Genomic DNA, 17,301 nt, shown 5'->3' on the forward strand with positions numbered 1-17,301 from the left:
GTATTTAGAATGCATGAGACAATCGGAGACGCTCTGGAGTGCCTCCTGAAACAATATAAAGACAAATTTTGCTTCTAACTTTCCTCGTTCGCGCGTCCCACGTGCGTATCGACGATCTTTGGTCGACGAGAATGACAGGGATAGAAGGGGACGAGCGCAGCAATCCTCCTTTAAGGAAACGCTCGTAACCATTAATATGCAACAGCGTATAGCAGCGGTACTCTGTTACATGTGTTCATAAAGTGCGCCCCGAAGACTGTCAAAGGCGCACCGTCGTCGGATATCTCGCGGAAGTTGCCGCCGTAAAACGGTTTGGTACCCGGCTTGATCGCTTGATGCTTCGCGAAACTTCCGCGAATGGGCGAATAAAGAACGCCTTCTGTCTATCAAAGTTATGCGCGCGTCGTTACTGAACAGCGCAAAGGGCCGCCCATATTTCGTAACAGGCACATTAACTGTCTGAATTCCTTTTTAAACTGTAGATATTGGAACCATCGTAGAGGCGAACGTCGTGTCAGTAATGTTTTAGATGTATTCTTGGCTATTTTCAACCGTATATGACCTATAAAACCACGGACTGATAAAGAATACATTTAAAAAATGACTCTTCTCTTATACAAAACGTAACAATAGAAAACTTAACACGATGTAACACAAGATAAAAAATATTTACTGTAATAATTGACTAATTCAAAATTTATCCAAGCAAAATGTAATGGAATTATTAATTTTTTTTTAAGTCATTTATTGCATTTCTCAAATAGATATTCCGTATTTACATTACGAGGTCGACATGAGATCAATTTAACGTGCGATAGATTTTTTTATTATTGCTTAAAATGTGTTACAACCGTAGGTTCTTATTTTACACCGCCAATGCTACTTTATTTTTTTACTTTATCCAAAATAATTTGCGAATAATTTTTCTTCATGATGTAAAAATAAATTTGATTTGAATATCAAATCAGTATCGAATTTAACATCGATCTCGATATCAATTTATCAAACGAACTGCTATGCAGATATTTTATTTCTTGAATAGAGATATTTTGTATCTACATTGTAAATTTGTGATTGTTTTAATACGTAACAGATTTTTTAATTCATTATTGCTTAAAATGTGTTGCAAATATGGGTTCAATCACTATCAATGTTATTTTATTTTTTATTTAAATCTAAAACAAAAATACTTTTCTCATGATATAAAAATGAATTCAATTTGGACGTTGATTAAATATCGAATTTAAAATCGATCTCGATCGATTTATCCAAAGAATATCGATTTATCCAAAGAATATCGATTTATCCAAAGAAAAATCACAAAAATATCTAATTATATATAAATTATTCACGAGAAACAATTTTTACACAATTTCTTCTAAATTTATATAAGAGTATCGACAAATTGATCAAGATATTGAGTCAATCGACGTTCAATATGCTTCTTCCGCCAACAAATTTCGTAATTATCCCAACGAATGTACGTTTGCCGTAGCTGTTAATGCGCACGACGTGTTTCCTGCGATTCGCGCTTTCCTATCATTTTTTTTTTTTTTTTTTGTATCTGCTGATGCTGGTAGAAGCTGTACGCATGTTCCCGGCGCGTGATATACGCGGCGCGAATGCACAATGAGCCGACCGGCTGCTGCTGCTGCTGCTGCTGCGGGCATTCATCGCCTCTCGGATTGAAACTCCGTCCGGTAATATTTTCCTGCGGGCGAACTTGATTAAAGCGCGGCGGACCGGCCTTTTAAACGAGCAAACAGTGGCTGCATCGCAGCATGCGGCTGGGACGGCGCGGCGCAGCGATGGCCGCGAAGGCACTGGCAGGTGGTGGCGCGCGACACAAGCAAATGCAATTTTATGCCTCAGTTTTTCTCATTTCGCTCCTGTCGTCGTCGCGCGCTGCACCAGCTTGCCCCGCGCCACCGCGAAGATATCCTCCGCAGGAGGAGCCTTCGATCTTCCGGACCCGTTTTCGCTGTGGTTCCGCACCTTCCCTACGGGAAATGAATTCCGCGGCGAAGCAAACTTGCTGCGTACGAAATATATATTAATATCTTCGATACGCGACATAATTTACTTTGCGCTCGCTATTTTTTTTCCGCAATTTCACTCTCTTGTTCCTCGTTCTCTTGTTGTATAAATAAATGAAGCCGAGGCGCTTACTACTAAAAAGATAGACAGGAAGAATGGTTTGCTAAAAATTTACAAAAATTACTGGAAGCAGATTTGAAAATAATTATTGTTAGACTCTTTTAAACTGATTGCTAGAATGTCAAAATTTCTTGCAGCGTCTCTCACCATGCTTGAATATCCGTCATAATTATTTTGATGGTTCAATAAAATTATTTTTAGATCTCATCTATCCAGCCAAACATTTAGATACTTTAGGAAAATTGTTCTTTTCGTGTATAACAGGAGTGAATGCTGAGTCTTGTTGGCATTAGTAAGATTGTTCATCATTAATTTGATAGTAAATTCTTGTTAATGTTATTTTGACGTTTGACTAAAATCTCTAAAGCTATTTTGAGATTTGACATGCCTAAAATAACTGAAGCACTTTCCCCCTCTCTTCCTTCGCCGAAATTGAAACGCAACGATATATCACACGCGAGAAAGGTCAGCCTGCGTCGGAAAGCGCATTCAACGCAGTGAGAAATGAGAGGGCGTATTGAAACGCGTATGAAACGCGTATCTATATGGAATTTTGATATGCGATTCGTAAAATTTCGAATTTCATTTCGTTGTGATTTATCGGAGATGTAACTTGGTCGCGCTGGATTCGGCATGGAAAATTCACACTCGCGAAACGCGCGGAGTGACCGAAATGAAATGAAAGAATACATGTAACAGGCGCGTTACGTCGCTGCCGGCTACGCATGAACTTCGAGCGCTGTCCGTGTGAGTTTACGTCATATTTTGGCACTCTTTTTTCGGAAGCATTTGCTATGCTTGCTTTCCATTTAAAACTAACTTTAGATAAATAGCACATACATGAAGCGATTTTTATAAGTTTAATTAAACAAGAGATTTTTAATATTTTAGTATATCCGTTACTTATAATTTTTATTATTAATTAGGATTGACAATCTTACTCTTCTTCTTGTTTTTATTTGCCTATTTTAACATTATTCTTTTGCGCATACTCTGTATTCCAATTTTTTTCCATCAAAGATAAAAAAGGAGGCTAATATGACCTTCCGAAACGGCAATTTTCTCACCTTGAGTGCTCGCACGCTCGTTGAAAGCAAACCAGGCGGCGAAAAGCACTTCCTTTTCTCTTTCTCTTTAGTGCCATTAAACGATTCCCGCATTGAATGTCCGCCGTAATATTCCCGATGTCACCTTTGCCGGGACAAAGGCAGCGCTTTTGCAAATGCCACCAGTCTTATTAGCGGACTGGTTCTTCCTGAGATCAGCGAGGAGTCGAGCGGTGAACCTTTTTATCGCATTACTATACAGATATCATTCCCCGCTCCAAATGTGGCTGTGCATGCATCTCAAAGCAAGCCGAATAATCGGATTAACAACCACTTAGTGTAATTTTAGCGTCTGCCTGTTAACGAAATGCACTCAGATCGAGTTCACTGTGTCACTTCATGTGCACGGGATCTTCGTATCGACCTGCCAATCTGCCACGATTGAGATATACGATCTCGTATACAGTATTTGCAAATTTATTTAAAAAATATGGATACATGGATACATTTGAAATAACGGTGTGCCGTCTGTTTAGTTTTCGTTATCTCATTTTAAGCGTATGTATAACCAAAAAAGGAAACATGTATAAATAATTCTATGCTTAAGAGACTAGTAACGCATTTAGTAATATATTCGCTTTAGTGTTCGCGAATTCTTAGAATAGTCCGGATCGATAATAGTGATTGTCGGCAAATAGTAGCGGAATTGGCTCGACACAGATTAAATATTAACTGTCATTGACATCTAATGAATCATTGAATTTGTGATGAAATTAATGCCACCGGAAAGCTTTGATATCGTATCGCGTATCGATATGTCAGCGTATGCAGATGGCCACGCGCGATGTTATGACACAATTGGACGGATTCCAGGTTTTGCTCTCTTTAAGTGGTCGATATCTCGATGTAGTACAATTTTACATTAATCTTCGGTGAATAATCCACTGTCCTTATTTATATATTTTTGACAGTTATTCCTGAACGTGTCTTCGTTAATGTGTTTGTAGCTCATTAGTCACCTTCTTATCTTATTCTGAAACATAGATTTGCGTTGCGTTCATCACCAGTTATATCAGATAGAGTGACTCTCATTTAATTATCTTTAATAAGTCGTAGATTCATTGAAATTAGCAGAAATAATAGGAAGTTATTTAGAGCTTCTCAAACGTTTCGAGACCTCCCTTGGAACGAAAGATTCATTTTGCATTGAAGCTGTAAGAATCTATTGTTTCACAAGAAGAATTTAGAATATACTTTAGTTAAAAAATATTTTTATCACTTTAAATTTTATAAATGACGCGATATGCAGTAATGCGAAGTCCAACGTTCTCTCGTTTGCAAGCTGAATGCTTGTCGCATATTACCAGGGCATATACCGGGGACATTTTAACGCACCGTCATCTTTTGGATGCTAGTCCACTTTTTTCCAACCATTGTACGTGCAACATGAGTGTGCTAGAATATGCGAGGAGGAGGGGGGGGGTGGAAGGGGAGTCGCAAGATTTGAGCTTGGAAATGGTATATGACTATGATGGTCCGTTGCATATTTCAAGATCTACTTGTAGACCGATGTACGCGAGATGCTTGTCGTGATTCATATACATACATCGTAACAAGCGCACATAATATATCGTTATTCTCGTGAAATTATATTCGGTATTATATTCTCATATTTGTAAAATATTCTATTCTATGATTTATCTAATTTTAATTTTTATTCTATAATATTTGACATTTTTCTGCAATAATTTAATATTTTATTCTAACTTATTTTATTTATAAACGATATCTCGTTAACATCATAATCAACGTTTCTGTAGATTAGCTAATAACACTTAAACAATTTTGCATTCTCGAATTTATTAAATTGCATAGGTACTTCCAAACAGTCAAATGACGTTTAAATTGAATATCAATGCAATCGCATGCATCTGCATTCGTCTAAAAAATTATTTCCATGGCGTATATGTACATATACATATGTACATATTTAAATAAGTTTTTGCTTTCAAGTATAAAATGCGTTTTTTTTTTTTTTTGTTATTATGGTACCATTACTGAGAATACATGAAATGAGATTGAATTGAGATTACAAGCTTGAGTTTCATTTTAAATTTGTTCTAATTGACGAACATTGTAAACATAATAAAACCTCAGGATAAATTGTAACTTAAAAGTTTTTAATAAGATATTTTCCCGATTCGACAGCACAAATGATTTGCTTCTACATTTTTTACATTGTCACACGTAACATGGTTGTTTTTCCGTACTAATATATCTTTTTTTTGTTACAGGTATGTAATCAGTTCTCTTGCGGTATTGCTGCTATTTCGGTGAGTCTTAAAATAATGTTTTCTAATCAACTAGATAGCCAGGCTATTTGGCATTTTTTTTAAATAACGGGGTGCAATAAGAGGAAAGCACAACAAAAGTGTTTAAATATTTAGAAACATTATTATATTTAATAATATTAATTTTATCATTTTTATACTTATGTGTGTGTGACTATTAACATAAAGAAATAATTTTATATTCTTGTCTTTAGTTATTTATCAAGAATGTTACCAAAGTAACCAATATATTTAAATTTTGTTTATTTAACATACGTAAATTAAATTAAATTATTTTTTTTTCTCTAATCCAAATGATCATATCATAACACATATGAGTGTATATTTCTAAAATAATATAAATTTCTTTTATATTTTTAAATTTAAGTAAGTTCTTCTATGATCATTAACGATACAATCTTAAGCAATGTCTGGTAGATAATGTCGTATATGTTGTACAGATATCTTTTTACTGATTACTGAACGCGGTCGATCTGGCGTGTCCTATCACCTTTTAGAAAGACGCACGAAGTCGATGATACTCGAACCGAGGACAAGATATCTCATCCCCACAATTCTTTCGTTCGCTTTTGCTGTGCAGTTCTTAGATGCAACCCTGTCCCCTCGACCGTTGCGTCTGCCGTGCCACTTTATGACAATGCATTTCCCATTCCATCTATCTGTTTTCCACATGAGAAACCTGAATGCCATCGATAAAATATTAAGGGCGACGAATACACATACCCATGGCAGAGTTGTAAAAAGAATGTTTAAATAGGTACCATGATTGCCGTTTCAACAGGGAAGTTGTTTTAAAATGCGAAAACGATGGTGTAGCAATCTTTTTTTATACTTTTCTGTTCAATGATAATTTATCGCTTTTCTCTTGCAAGAAGAGAAACGTCAATATATTGTTATCTATGTTGAAGCTAACATTTTATATCAATGTTTCCGTTGGAATTATGACTGTTACACAATGATAATTAGCATCTGTTTAAAAAAACAGAAAAGAGTCGAACTATCAAAAGTTGATGCATTTAAGAACATGATAGTTATTGATATCAATTTGATCACTAAAATTTCTTCTGACTTTTATTTGAAAAAATTTTCTCATATTAACAATAAGTCATGCTCACTTTACTTCGATAAAATGATTTTATAATAAATATGTTTACGAAGAATATCAGAAAGAAAAGAGTAACAATTTGTCCTGACAATTTTCATGAAATGGAAAAAATGGTTACTCTTATCTTTGAAAAAATTAAAGCTATCAGCGATATGATATTACGATAAATTTATATTATTACTCTAATTTTTATATTAGCTTAGTTCGCAAATATAATAAATGATCTTTATTCTTTAATTGGACGTTCAAACTTTTATTGTTTCTTTTATCATTACTAAAAATTATTATTTAAAGAATACATGTAGAATTATTCAACAGATTACTTCTAAAGTTAATACAAATATAAAAATGGAAAATCGAACTTCCTATTATGTTTAAATTTAATTTAGTACTTGGAACAAAAATAACAAATCAATCTTAATATACTTTTGTTGATTTTGATAAAGATTTCTGATTTGAAAAAAAAACTGTTACGTATAAATTTGTGTATTGGATCAAAATAATTTATAGCAATTATGGCTGTTAAAAGAATAATAGATAGAAAAGAGATTTCTATTTTTAAGAAATCGAAATATAGTAACCTTACGGAGCTCATTCTCGAGAAAAAAAAAAGATGTTGGAAGGCAGCTTGACGAAAGGGCATCTAAACAATGTAATTTGTCGGTCCCGGAACAGTGGGAGCCATTAATTCACAAAATTAGCCGGATAAATCGAGAACCGGAGCGGTAGAAATCTTCGAGTGGATAACAACCGGCCGCCGGGCGAACGCTGCAAAGAATGCCCGGCTACCATTATTGGTTCGAAGAAAATGCCGAATCACCGTACTTTCAACGCATTCTTTCGCTAGATGAGAAATTTACTTTCTTGCAGCTTAGATACCAAACGAGAGTATACGATAAATCGCGACTGCACTTGAAAGTTACAAATGAAAATCGTCGTACAATAAATTAGTCCGTTCTCTAATTGCCTGTTCGTATGTCCGTACGTTTATTTTACGATAGCTTAACCAGCTTTGCAATTATCCGATTCATTTAATACTTTCTAATTTGCTTTGGCATTTCACCAATTCATGTCAATAATTGATTTGATTTGACATTTTAAATTTATAATTGAAATCGTGAAGTTCGTACGTATCAAAAGTTTTATAGTGCTGATAAACACTGAAGTATAAAATAACATTTTTCGAATCAAGATATTTAATAATTCGGCTATTCTAACAGACAGAATTTTATATTGTTAATGTATGATATATTGTTAATTAAATTTTATACGAGTTACAAAATGAAACAAACTAATCGTTTAACCGTGGCGTGTCAAAGACCTGAAAAAAGAATTGAATTTTATTCCGTGCGATTTAGACTTTAGTAAGTAGATCAATAGAAAAGTTCTCTATCAAGGTTTCAAACTCATATCGTTCAAACTATCTATAATTCACAGGTTGTACTGAATCTTAACAAAGTCCTTTGCGCGAATTTCAAGCATCAAGAGCTCGTGAAAGTAGTCAAGTTAATTAACCGCTTGTAACACGAACGAGCGCCCTACATCAAACACTGCCTTAATGTCATTCTGCAACTCGGCAGAAATTAAAGCCTTGGACAGGACAAAGGCATAAACATTTTTAAACGACGCAACTTGCGCGCTGCTGTCTTTTACGATCAGCGTTCTCGAACAATATTAAAAATTCTCGCTATGTCGCGTTCGACATTCGATTCGCGTCACGCGCGATGAATGTAATTCCGGATTTATTCTCATGGTATTTTATTCTAATTGTGTGCCTTGTTTTTTTTTTACTCTAAATAAGCGTATTTAACTTATGACATTTCAAAGACTTCCCTTTCGGAGTAAATGCCCGCCTTTACCCATTCGGGAAATAAAAAGTCGCGAGTTAAAATGATGGAGAGATACAATCTTCGATCGTTCTATTACTTCTTTATTATAAATCGTCCGAAGACAAGGCCGTATATCGAATTCTGATTGTTTCATTACTTGCTTTTCGTTCGCCGCAGACTGCGCAGGACAATCGAGTTACGTACAATCAGAATTCTCCAGCATGTTCTATATAATAATCTGACATACCGCAGGGCGGGGATTTCGCGAAGAACGATACAGAGCAGAGATTCCCTTGGCTATAAATCCTTATTTCAGTATCTGTACGGAGATAATTAATGTCCATGCGTACAAGTTTGAGTGCGCACACCGTGCCGGGTAGCGAAGGTGCCATAGCGACAGCATACATATAGCCGATTGTTCGATCTCACGTTTCGTCGGATGCTTTCCCCGACGGAATTGGAATTAATTTGCCCGCATTTTATAATACAATCGCGCCGGGGCAATTTATAACGACAATATTTTAAAATGCAACGCAGCGGAGGCGTCAAAATGAATATGCGTTGCTGGTCTCAATCCACATTGTCGTATTAGTCATGCGAGTGTTTGTATTAAACAGAAAAAAATCTATAAGAATATTTTCTCCCCTTGTAATTTTCTTTTCCAACGTTTTTTGTTAATTTGCACAATTTTTGCTGTTGGAAATGTATGATTACTAAGAGTGTGTGGGTATCCGAAATTACGGGCTTTGGGTCGGGTCGGGATTTTTTTTTCGGGATCTGGTCGGGAGCGGAAAGTTTGTAAAGTTTGGATACTCGAAAAATTTTGGCTACCTGAAACTTACGGGTACTCGAAATCGAGTCGGAATTCGAAATCAAGACAAAATGCCAAAATTTTGTGAATTTTGAGTACTCGGATCTAAAATTGGATCGAGTACTCGCGGTCATAGATCTAAATACCTTATACACTGATGTGAGAAAAAAATTACTAAATTTTAATAATTATTTATTTGAATATTGCCCCAATAAAATTTTTTCCGAATGTAAATATATATTTATTTAATATAAGGAGTAACCACTAATTTAATTATCATTTTTTATTGAATAAATACTTATGTTCTGCAGAACATAAGTATTTACTTACATGTAAGTAAATATTTCATTGGCAGTATTCCAATTTAGTAATTCAATATAAACGAAAGTCCTTACGTAAATTTAGTAATTTTTTTCTCACATTAGTGTATAAAGTATCTAGATCTCTAACCGCTACTTGACCCGACTTTAGATCCGAGTACTCAAAATTTACAAAATTTTGGGATTCCCTTTCGATTTTAAATCCCGACCCAATTTTAAGTTCCGACTTGAATTCGGGTACCCGAAAAGTAGCCAATCGGACGAACTTTTTCACACTGATACTCGAATTTTTACTTTACATTAAAAGTTACTTGCCTCCACTTTTAGACCATACTTTGAACCATTTTCTAGTAAAACGCCTTATTATAACTTCGAACCATTTCTCTTTCGACATAATCGTAGTGTATATATACAGACTGCATTTCGTATTTCACATCAAGAACTTCGATGGAACTGCAACTCGCTAAACTAAGAGGGTATCTTGATTCCATTGTATCTTGAAGTTTTGTACGGCGCCGAGTGTTTCTTCATGCTTTAACTTTTTGTAGTTTACTGCAACTTTAGAACGACATTGTACTTCTCTTTTACAATCGCAAGACGTCGGTAAGCAGTATTTCTTATCGTTGAGGTTTACTTCGCGTCATGATTTTTGATCGTTTAATGCAGTACATAAATGTTATAGTTATTATTTCATAATGTCAGTCTTTGAAATTGCGATTGAAGGGATTCAGAAGATGTAATTTGATCTAGAGAGAGAGCAAGTCATATTGGTTCTACACGCATTATGATGACTACTGAATAGGTATAGAACAAAATTAAAAAAAAAATAATAATAATAAAGAATCATTTTTGTCAGTTTTATAACATGACGAATGCGTGTTTTCATACTTTATTCTTCCTCCGCTCCGAAACTCCGCCGGACTATGTTTTATTTTGCTGGTCTATTTTTTTACGTTTTAACCCTCCGCAGTCCATTGTAACTTTAGAGTGACATTCTGCGCTTATTTTTATTCCGGACTATTTTCTGTTGCTGTACGATGGTGGAGTACCGTAGCGTACTTTAATGTTGTAGTACGTGAACCATCTCTTGTTGGTTACTTTTATCCTCCCGGAGTATGCTAGCTTTTGCCACGAAACACTGGCAAACAATTTAACGTGGTTCATATATCTAACAACGGTCGCATTAAGTTAATCTTTTTTAATAATTGAGACAGCTGTTAAAATAAACAGCCTAGTGTTTTACTATTTTTTTACAAATGCAATTATAATATATAATAATCTAAACTATAAGTAGATAAGACTGAACGATTGTGTTTACTATATTTTATTCCGCACTCGCAAGGAAACGGACAGAAGTGTCCGCGTCCGATTATAAGAGATAGAAAAAAATGTTCTGAATGAAAGTCGAATGGCTTGAACTGGCTTGAAGTTGAAGAGTACTTTATAACAGTAATTAAAAAAAATGTTTTTAAATTTAAAATTAAAAAAAAATTTTATTATTGTTATAATGTACTTTTCAAGCCATTTACCTTTCATTCAGAGCATTTTTTTCTATAGTTTCAACAATATTTGCTTTAAAAAAAAAATACTGATTTTCTTCACCCTATTAACGTGCGACTCAGCACATATAAAAAAATACGTGTCTTTTATTTTTGTCTATATTCTAACATATCCAAAGTTCATTCAAATTAAGGGGAAGGGAACATTTGGTTGTATTTCCTTGTTAGAGGGAAATTTTTAATGTTGTCTTGATATAAAATTATTTATAATAATATATTATACATTTAACATATTATATCTAATTAATCAAATTAGATATAATTTTATCATGATAACGATATAATATAACGAATACATATTATGCGTTTAATGTGGCACAAATTTCGCACATGCGAAATACGCGATTTTTTTTTATTATAATATTATTGGTTAGCGGCAATAAAAAAGTCTGACCCGATTTGAAAATGTTGGAAAGCCGTGCGCATGAAACATCAACGTGCAAAATGTTAAACCGTTCGCATAAAACATCACAGCGCGAATTAGCGGATCGTATTGTCATTTGAATGGATGTGCAATGTCCAATGGAGGATTACGTTTTACGAGCGTTTAATGTTTACCAACTTCTCATTGGTACGCCAACATTATCTCGTTAGGTGTCCACATCACGGGCAAATTGCCTGGCTGTCGATCAGCATTTAATTGATCTAATAGTATTAAATTGATAGATCAGGTCTACGTGACGACAATTTTAGTGAGGTGATAATTTCGTCGCTTATAAGGAGCAAACAATGAGCCGTGTTTTCATCTATTCAGTATAATTAGACGCTTTATAGATGATATTTATATTTATTGGAATGTTCGATAGTACAGCCAGTTCGATTTCAACTACGGATTAAAAAAATTATTTGTTAATGTCATAATGACTTGGAAGCACAAGGCAACTTCAAAACATCTTAATCGACAAAGGTGTCTCGCAAGCTCATTAACAAGTTTCCAAAGCACGTCTCCATAATGCCACTCTATCTTCCTGTTGGTTCTCAGTTACGGAGTTGCATAATTGATTGATTAAATTGCGGCGCTTTCGTGATTATAATTAATGTACATTGGTTGTGCCTAATGGCAAATCTCATTAGAACGCATATTAAACTCATTATCGTGTCTATGTTCATATGTAAATTCCTTATGATAGTTCATATGCCACTTTACAGTGTAAACAAAGACATCGCCGCATTAATTTTTAATTAAATAACGGGAGATTCTTTCTCACTGAAAAAGATAACTCGATGATCATGAAACTTTGCCTTTCTATTTAAAAATATTTAAACTACTTACGTTTAGAGAGACACGTTATATGTGTCACTCTTCAGAGACGTATATCCAAATATACAGAGTCGAGTACGACGATGTTTTTCCAATGGCGAATTTGCAATTTAGATTTGGTTGCCGACCGCGCCATATGGCGAGTGCATAAACATTTCACCGAGAGAAATGCGAGCATCCCTCTCGGATTAGATAGGTTAATTAGGAAAGGGTTTTTTGGAAATAAACAGCGTTGATGATTTTAGAATTTTAAACTTATCGGCGCGACTCTCAAATTGCTGTCGTATTCTTGAAATATAACCTGAGACATCCCTGTTTGCTTCTTTGCCTTAAAGTTTTCATCATGTTTTAATATGTGTAGAGGAAAGAGAGGGTTGTGAAATACCATTTTGTGTTTTACAATAACTCACAATCAGTAATAAATATTAACGCAACACAATTTTAATCAACGCCAGTTTATTAGTCATAGAGTTCTACCAATCACTTTTTTTATTAAAAAAATATTTTTTGCTTAAAAAATTTTTTAAATAAAACCTAAAATTTTGTTGAAATAATTTCTTGGTTTCTAATAAACATTATACGTCTACAATAAGAATGTAAAGTCCCAAGGGAGATGCACATGGCGGACCAATGACTTTATTTATCGAATTCATATACACATTACGGTACACATTAAATTCAATAATATTATTTAAAATTTAAAGTCTTTAAGTGAAACTAAAATTAAAAAATTAATACGTAATTTACTTTTCAAAATTATGTAGAAAATACATCTATACAATTATTGCTACTGCAAAACTGAAATTTAGCTTTTATACAAACACAGCGAACACTAACGGCTAGTAACCATCCTACAATGTCTAAATAAACTATAACGAAGTAATTTTAACGGTTGATCTTAGAATTCAACGCGGATTACACCGCGAGATATCATGATATTCCACTCCACTATCCAAGATATATTCCACGACCGCCGTCTTTCCTCTGTACGAATTTCAAAAAATTCATCTTCTTTCCTCACCTTCTTTCTTGACGGCAAAAATGTATGCGATTTCAGCAAGAACGCTTACGTGAATAATATTGTCTTTTCATTTGCACAGTTTGACTGGATAACATTTTAACTTATTTTGAATTTCCTGAAGAACGTAAATTAGATGTATATACTTTATTCTTTATTCCTTAGTTTAATTTGCAGATTCATAATTAATTTCATGTTTTGAAATGTTTGAAAGTTTGAATGTTTGAAAGTTAAAAGGAAACGTAAAATAACATTTTATTAACGAAATTATATTTAAAAAATGAGTTAAAATTATACAGATGTATTGATACATTATTTTATACTTCTATTATAAAAATAAATTAATTCCATTATAAATTTAGAAATTATAGATATTTTATAATTATTAATATTTCCTTGTCGATTTTATTCTGATAATGCAATAACGGTTATTCGTTATTAATCGTGTAGGTGTTTGAGCAAATTGCAATTCAATTTCTTAAACTTTTAACATGAGTCAACGACATTGAGAAGAAAAAGACATTAGCAACAACGGACTTATAGACATTTGTAACTCGATTTGCCGGATACGCGATACTGTTAGCTGCATTCTAGCCAGACCGACCGAGGTGGTTTATGGTTCAAGCAGACACCACGACGTCCGTACTCATTTAGCTTTTCTCAAACAGGATATTCGATCCATCGAGCGTGCTTTCTTCTCGTTCGAAAAAGAACGAGTTGCGGCGCGGCGGTGCGCCGCCCTATTCCCGATCGCATTTCTACCTTCTTCCTTCTACCTTCACGGAGGAAATTTGTCTATCTCTATCCTGCTGTTTCCCGAGGGTATATCGTTATCTGGAGGACACAAATCCACCGTTGGTCGTTTGCCGCCTCTTGAAACCCACGCGCTTGTTTTATTTCCGGCACCGCACGCTTTTCTTATATCGTCAACTCTCACACTTTACGTTTTCACCGACGACGTTCTAACGTTTTTCAATTCTCGTTCTTTTATGCCTTGAACGTCCCCTCATCCTTTTACTTGCAATTTATTTTTATCTCGTGTGTTTTCGTTATAATTTATTTTTAAATTTATTTATGATTCATGTACGATACTCTTATCTTGATAATGATTTTTATTAATTTTCAAACGCAGCATTGCAGGCATTTTTTATTTTTTTTTATTTTTTTTTAAGATACATCTCTTGTTTGATTTTTTGTAACATTCTCCTCATCCTTTTACTTGCAATTTATTTTTATTTCGTGTGTTTTCATTATAATTTATTTTTTAAATTGATTTATGATTTATGTACGATACTTTTATTTTGATAATGCTTTTTATTATTTTTCAAACGCAACATTGCAGGCATTTTTTATTTTTTTATTTTTTTAAGATACATCTCTTGTTTGATTTTTTGTAACACAATAAAATTATGCTTAAACTTTACGTTTTCTCATCCCTTGTATCGATTGCGTCCAAGCTGACAGAATAACGGGGTTGCGGCTCTTTATTTTTAAATCGATCATATTCTCGTTTCTTTTCTAGAATAATGTTTACGAGATTTAAGGAACGGTGCACAAAATACCTTTATCTCTTCTTAAAGTTTCCTCTGCCAGACGGTATTTTGACCAAAGTGACAGTTGTCAGTCATAAAAGCGCACTTGTCTCTTGGTCTCCTCAATCATGACCCTTCTTGGTCCTTCTCAAGAGTATCATTACTTTGAGAGATTGGTCGGTGTACCCTCTGTTGACCAGACGTCTGCCACGTTCTGATTTTCGCGTGAGGGTTTTATTTCTTCCCGGGTTCTCGTTTCCCCGATATTGTCGGCCACAACTTCCGCCATTACCCTCGCTTTCCGCCATTACCCTCGCTATTTCACTACCCTTTCCCGCATCAATTTTGCCAGCAGACGCCATGATGATAAAATTTCGGTAGAGTTCTTCGGGACAGTTTTATCTATCCACAGGGTTGAGAGAAATATTCGCTAATATTAAATATTCTAAGAAATTAGAAGATCTGTACAAGAAGAGAATATAATTGTTACTTGTTTCAATATTAAGACTTTTACAGCTTTATTCATATATTAAATCGATTTAGTAATGCTTTACTGTTACTAGACAAATTAAAACGTATGAATTTTCCATAAATAACGCAAATAAATAAATATCCTGTTGAGCGTCGTAATTTTCTCAATTCTTAACTTCAAATGTACGTAGCTTTGAGATTTGCATTTTGGACCACGGTCTTGAGATCAATATTCTGTCCGTTGCATGCGCAAAAAGAGAAGCAACTCTCGTCGCGTTTACAAAGTACCATTTTAAGCGTACGATTTTATCTTATTATGCAGTGGGTTATTGTGTGTGAGTAAAACTTTTTATAACTGTTTATTGGATAAAAATGTCGATATTAAATACAAAACCGGCTTACTTATTTACCGGTAAGTTCAGACCGATAAAGAGAAAAGTTTAGTAATGATAGTCTTCCTTCCGAAAGAAGTTTCGTCAGACGAAATTATTCTGGTACACCTTCAGCATTTCTTGCAGTTCGGCAAGTTCTTATAATTTCTGAAATAGATTCGTCTTTTGAACGCGTACTTTAACGCCGCACGACCTAACGGGAATAATGCAATACTCGGAGAATGGCTTTCCTTTTTAACTTTTGTCGTGGCAGCATTCTTTACGCAACTAGGACGAAGTTTCGAGCGCATTCTGCTAGACTTAGCAATGTCGCGGTAGAATGACCGACTTTAATTCATCTTTGATCGATGACACTCGCTTTTTTTTCCACGGAAAAGATCCGTTTTATAAACTTGGCGACAGACGTATATATCTAATGCCCGACGATATGTATGTATATGTCTGTAATCGGATTGTAGCGGATCGATCAGCGATTACGATCAGCGATTACGAGTGTGCCGCCAATTGGGGATGATGACATTTTTTTTCGCGAAAAAACGTACACCGCATAGAACGCGTGTTCAAGCAATAGTCCGCGTGGTATATAGATTTCATCATGCAAATTTGACAAATTTATACTTGAAGGATTTATTTTATCTTGTTCGCTGAATGACGTAAACTATTTTAATCCGAGATGGATTATATTATTAGTTAGTGAAATTAAATAGCAAAATTCTATCTATTTAAATTCTAATAAATTCATTTGGAATTTGGGAATTTGAGAGTTTGGGAATTCAGGAATTGCGCCTCTGGCATGAAACGTTCTCAGAGAGGAGAGCGAAACACAACAGATGAATTTATTTGTTATAAATACTGCATTCTGTTGCTCGGGCAAAACTCGTGGGTTTTCCGAGACCATACTTATATTCTCCACGTATTTCCGAAAGCATAATTGCCCGCGGAATCGCGCAGACAGCAAATCATTGTGCAATCGTAACACCGCGATCGTGACTCGACTGCGGCAAATCATCGGATTACACCGGCACCGATCCGCTATCACGCTGATGCCCTGAAAGAGGGATGTAACCAAGTCCCTTTGCAAGTCTGTCGGGCATTCTGTACCTATCGTGGTCATTTGCATCGGTAGCCGCGCTCGGGCGTTTTCCGCACAGGCCTCTCCCTCCGCGCCAATGCGCATTAAACTAGGCAGCGAAGTTGACGGTGGAATCTGGGAATAGATTGTTGCATAGATTTTGCATTCCCCATGAGCGCGTCCCGAACCACATTAACGCTACACAGACGGTGCTCCTGCCGTTGTACGTGTCAAAGGCGCGGCAGCTAAAGCCAACGAAATTTCGCGTCAGGCCGATTGATTGCATTCCTCGGGCGAGCTGTTGCGGGTATTTCGGTGTCAGTTATTGAAAATCACTAACCGCATCGTGATTCTATTCCATCTCGTTTCATTAAATC

The 17,301-nt window shown here is 35.0% G+C and overlaps 2 protein-coding genes across 13 annotated transcripts in view; both read left to right on the top strand.

Annotated features, from left to right (window-relative positions):
* LOC105202434 (dystrophin, isoforms A/C/F/G/H) overlaps positions 1–17,301 on the top strand; it is a 508,516-nt gene that overhangs the window by 266,971 nt on the left and 224,244 nt on the right. The window lies entirely within an intron of this gene.
* LOC120358230 (nascent polypeptide-associated complex subunit alpha, muscle-specific form-like) overlaps positions 1–17,301 on the top strand; it is a 78,844-nt gene that overhangs the window by 50,593 nt on the left and 10,950 nt on the right. The window contains exon 2 of one of the 2 annotated variants that reach the window (XM_039451752.1): positions 5,498–10,446. The exons of the other annotated variant lie outside the window; for it this stretch is intronic. Coding sequence (XP_039307686.1) covers positions 5,498–5,599 — 102 coding nt within the window. The 3' untranslated portion in view covers positions 5,600–10,446. Of the gene's footprint in view, positions 1–5,497; positions 10,447–17,301 lie in introns of those variants that run through there. 2 annotated transcript variants of the gene reach the window in all.

This window comes from Solenopsis invicta, chromosome 7 (genome assembly GCF_016802725.1).
Source record: "Solenopsis invicta isolate M01_SB chromosome 7, UNIL_Sinv_3.0, whole genome shotgun sequence".
NCBI lineage: Eukaryota > Metazoa > Arthropoda > Insecta > Hymenoptera > Formicidae > Solenopsis > Solenopsis invicta.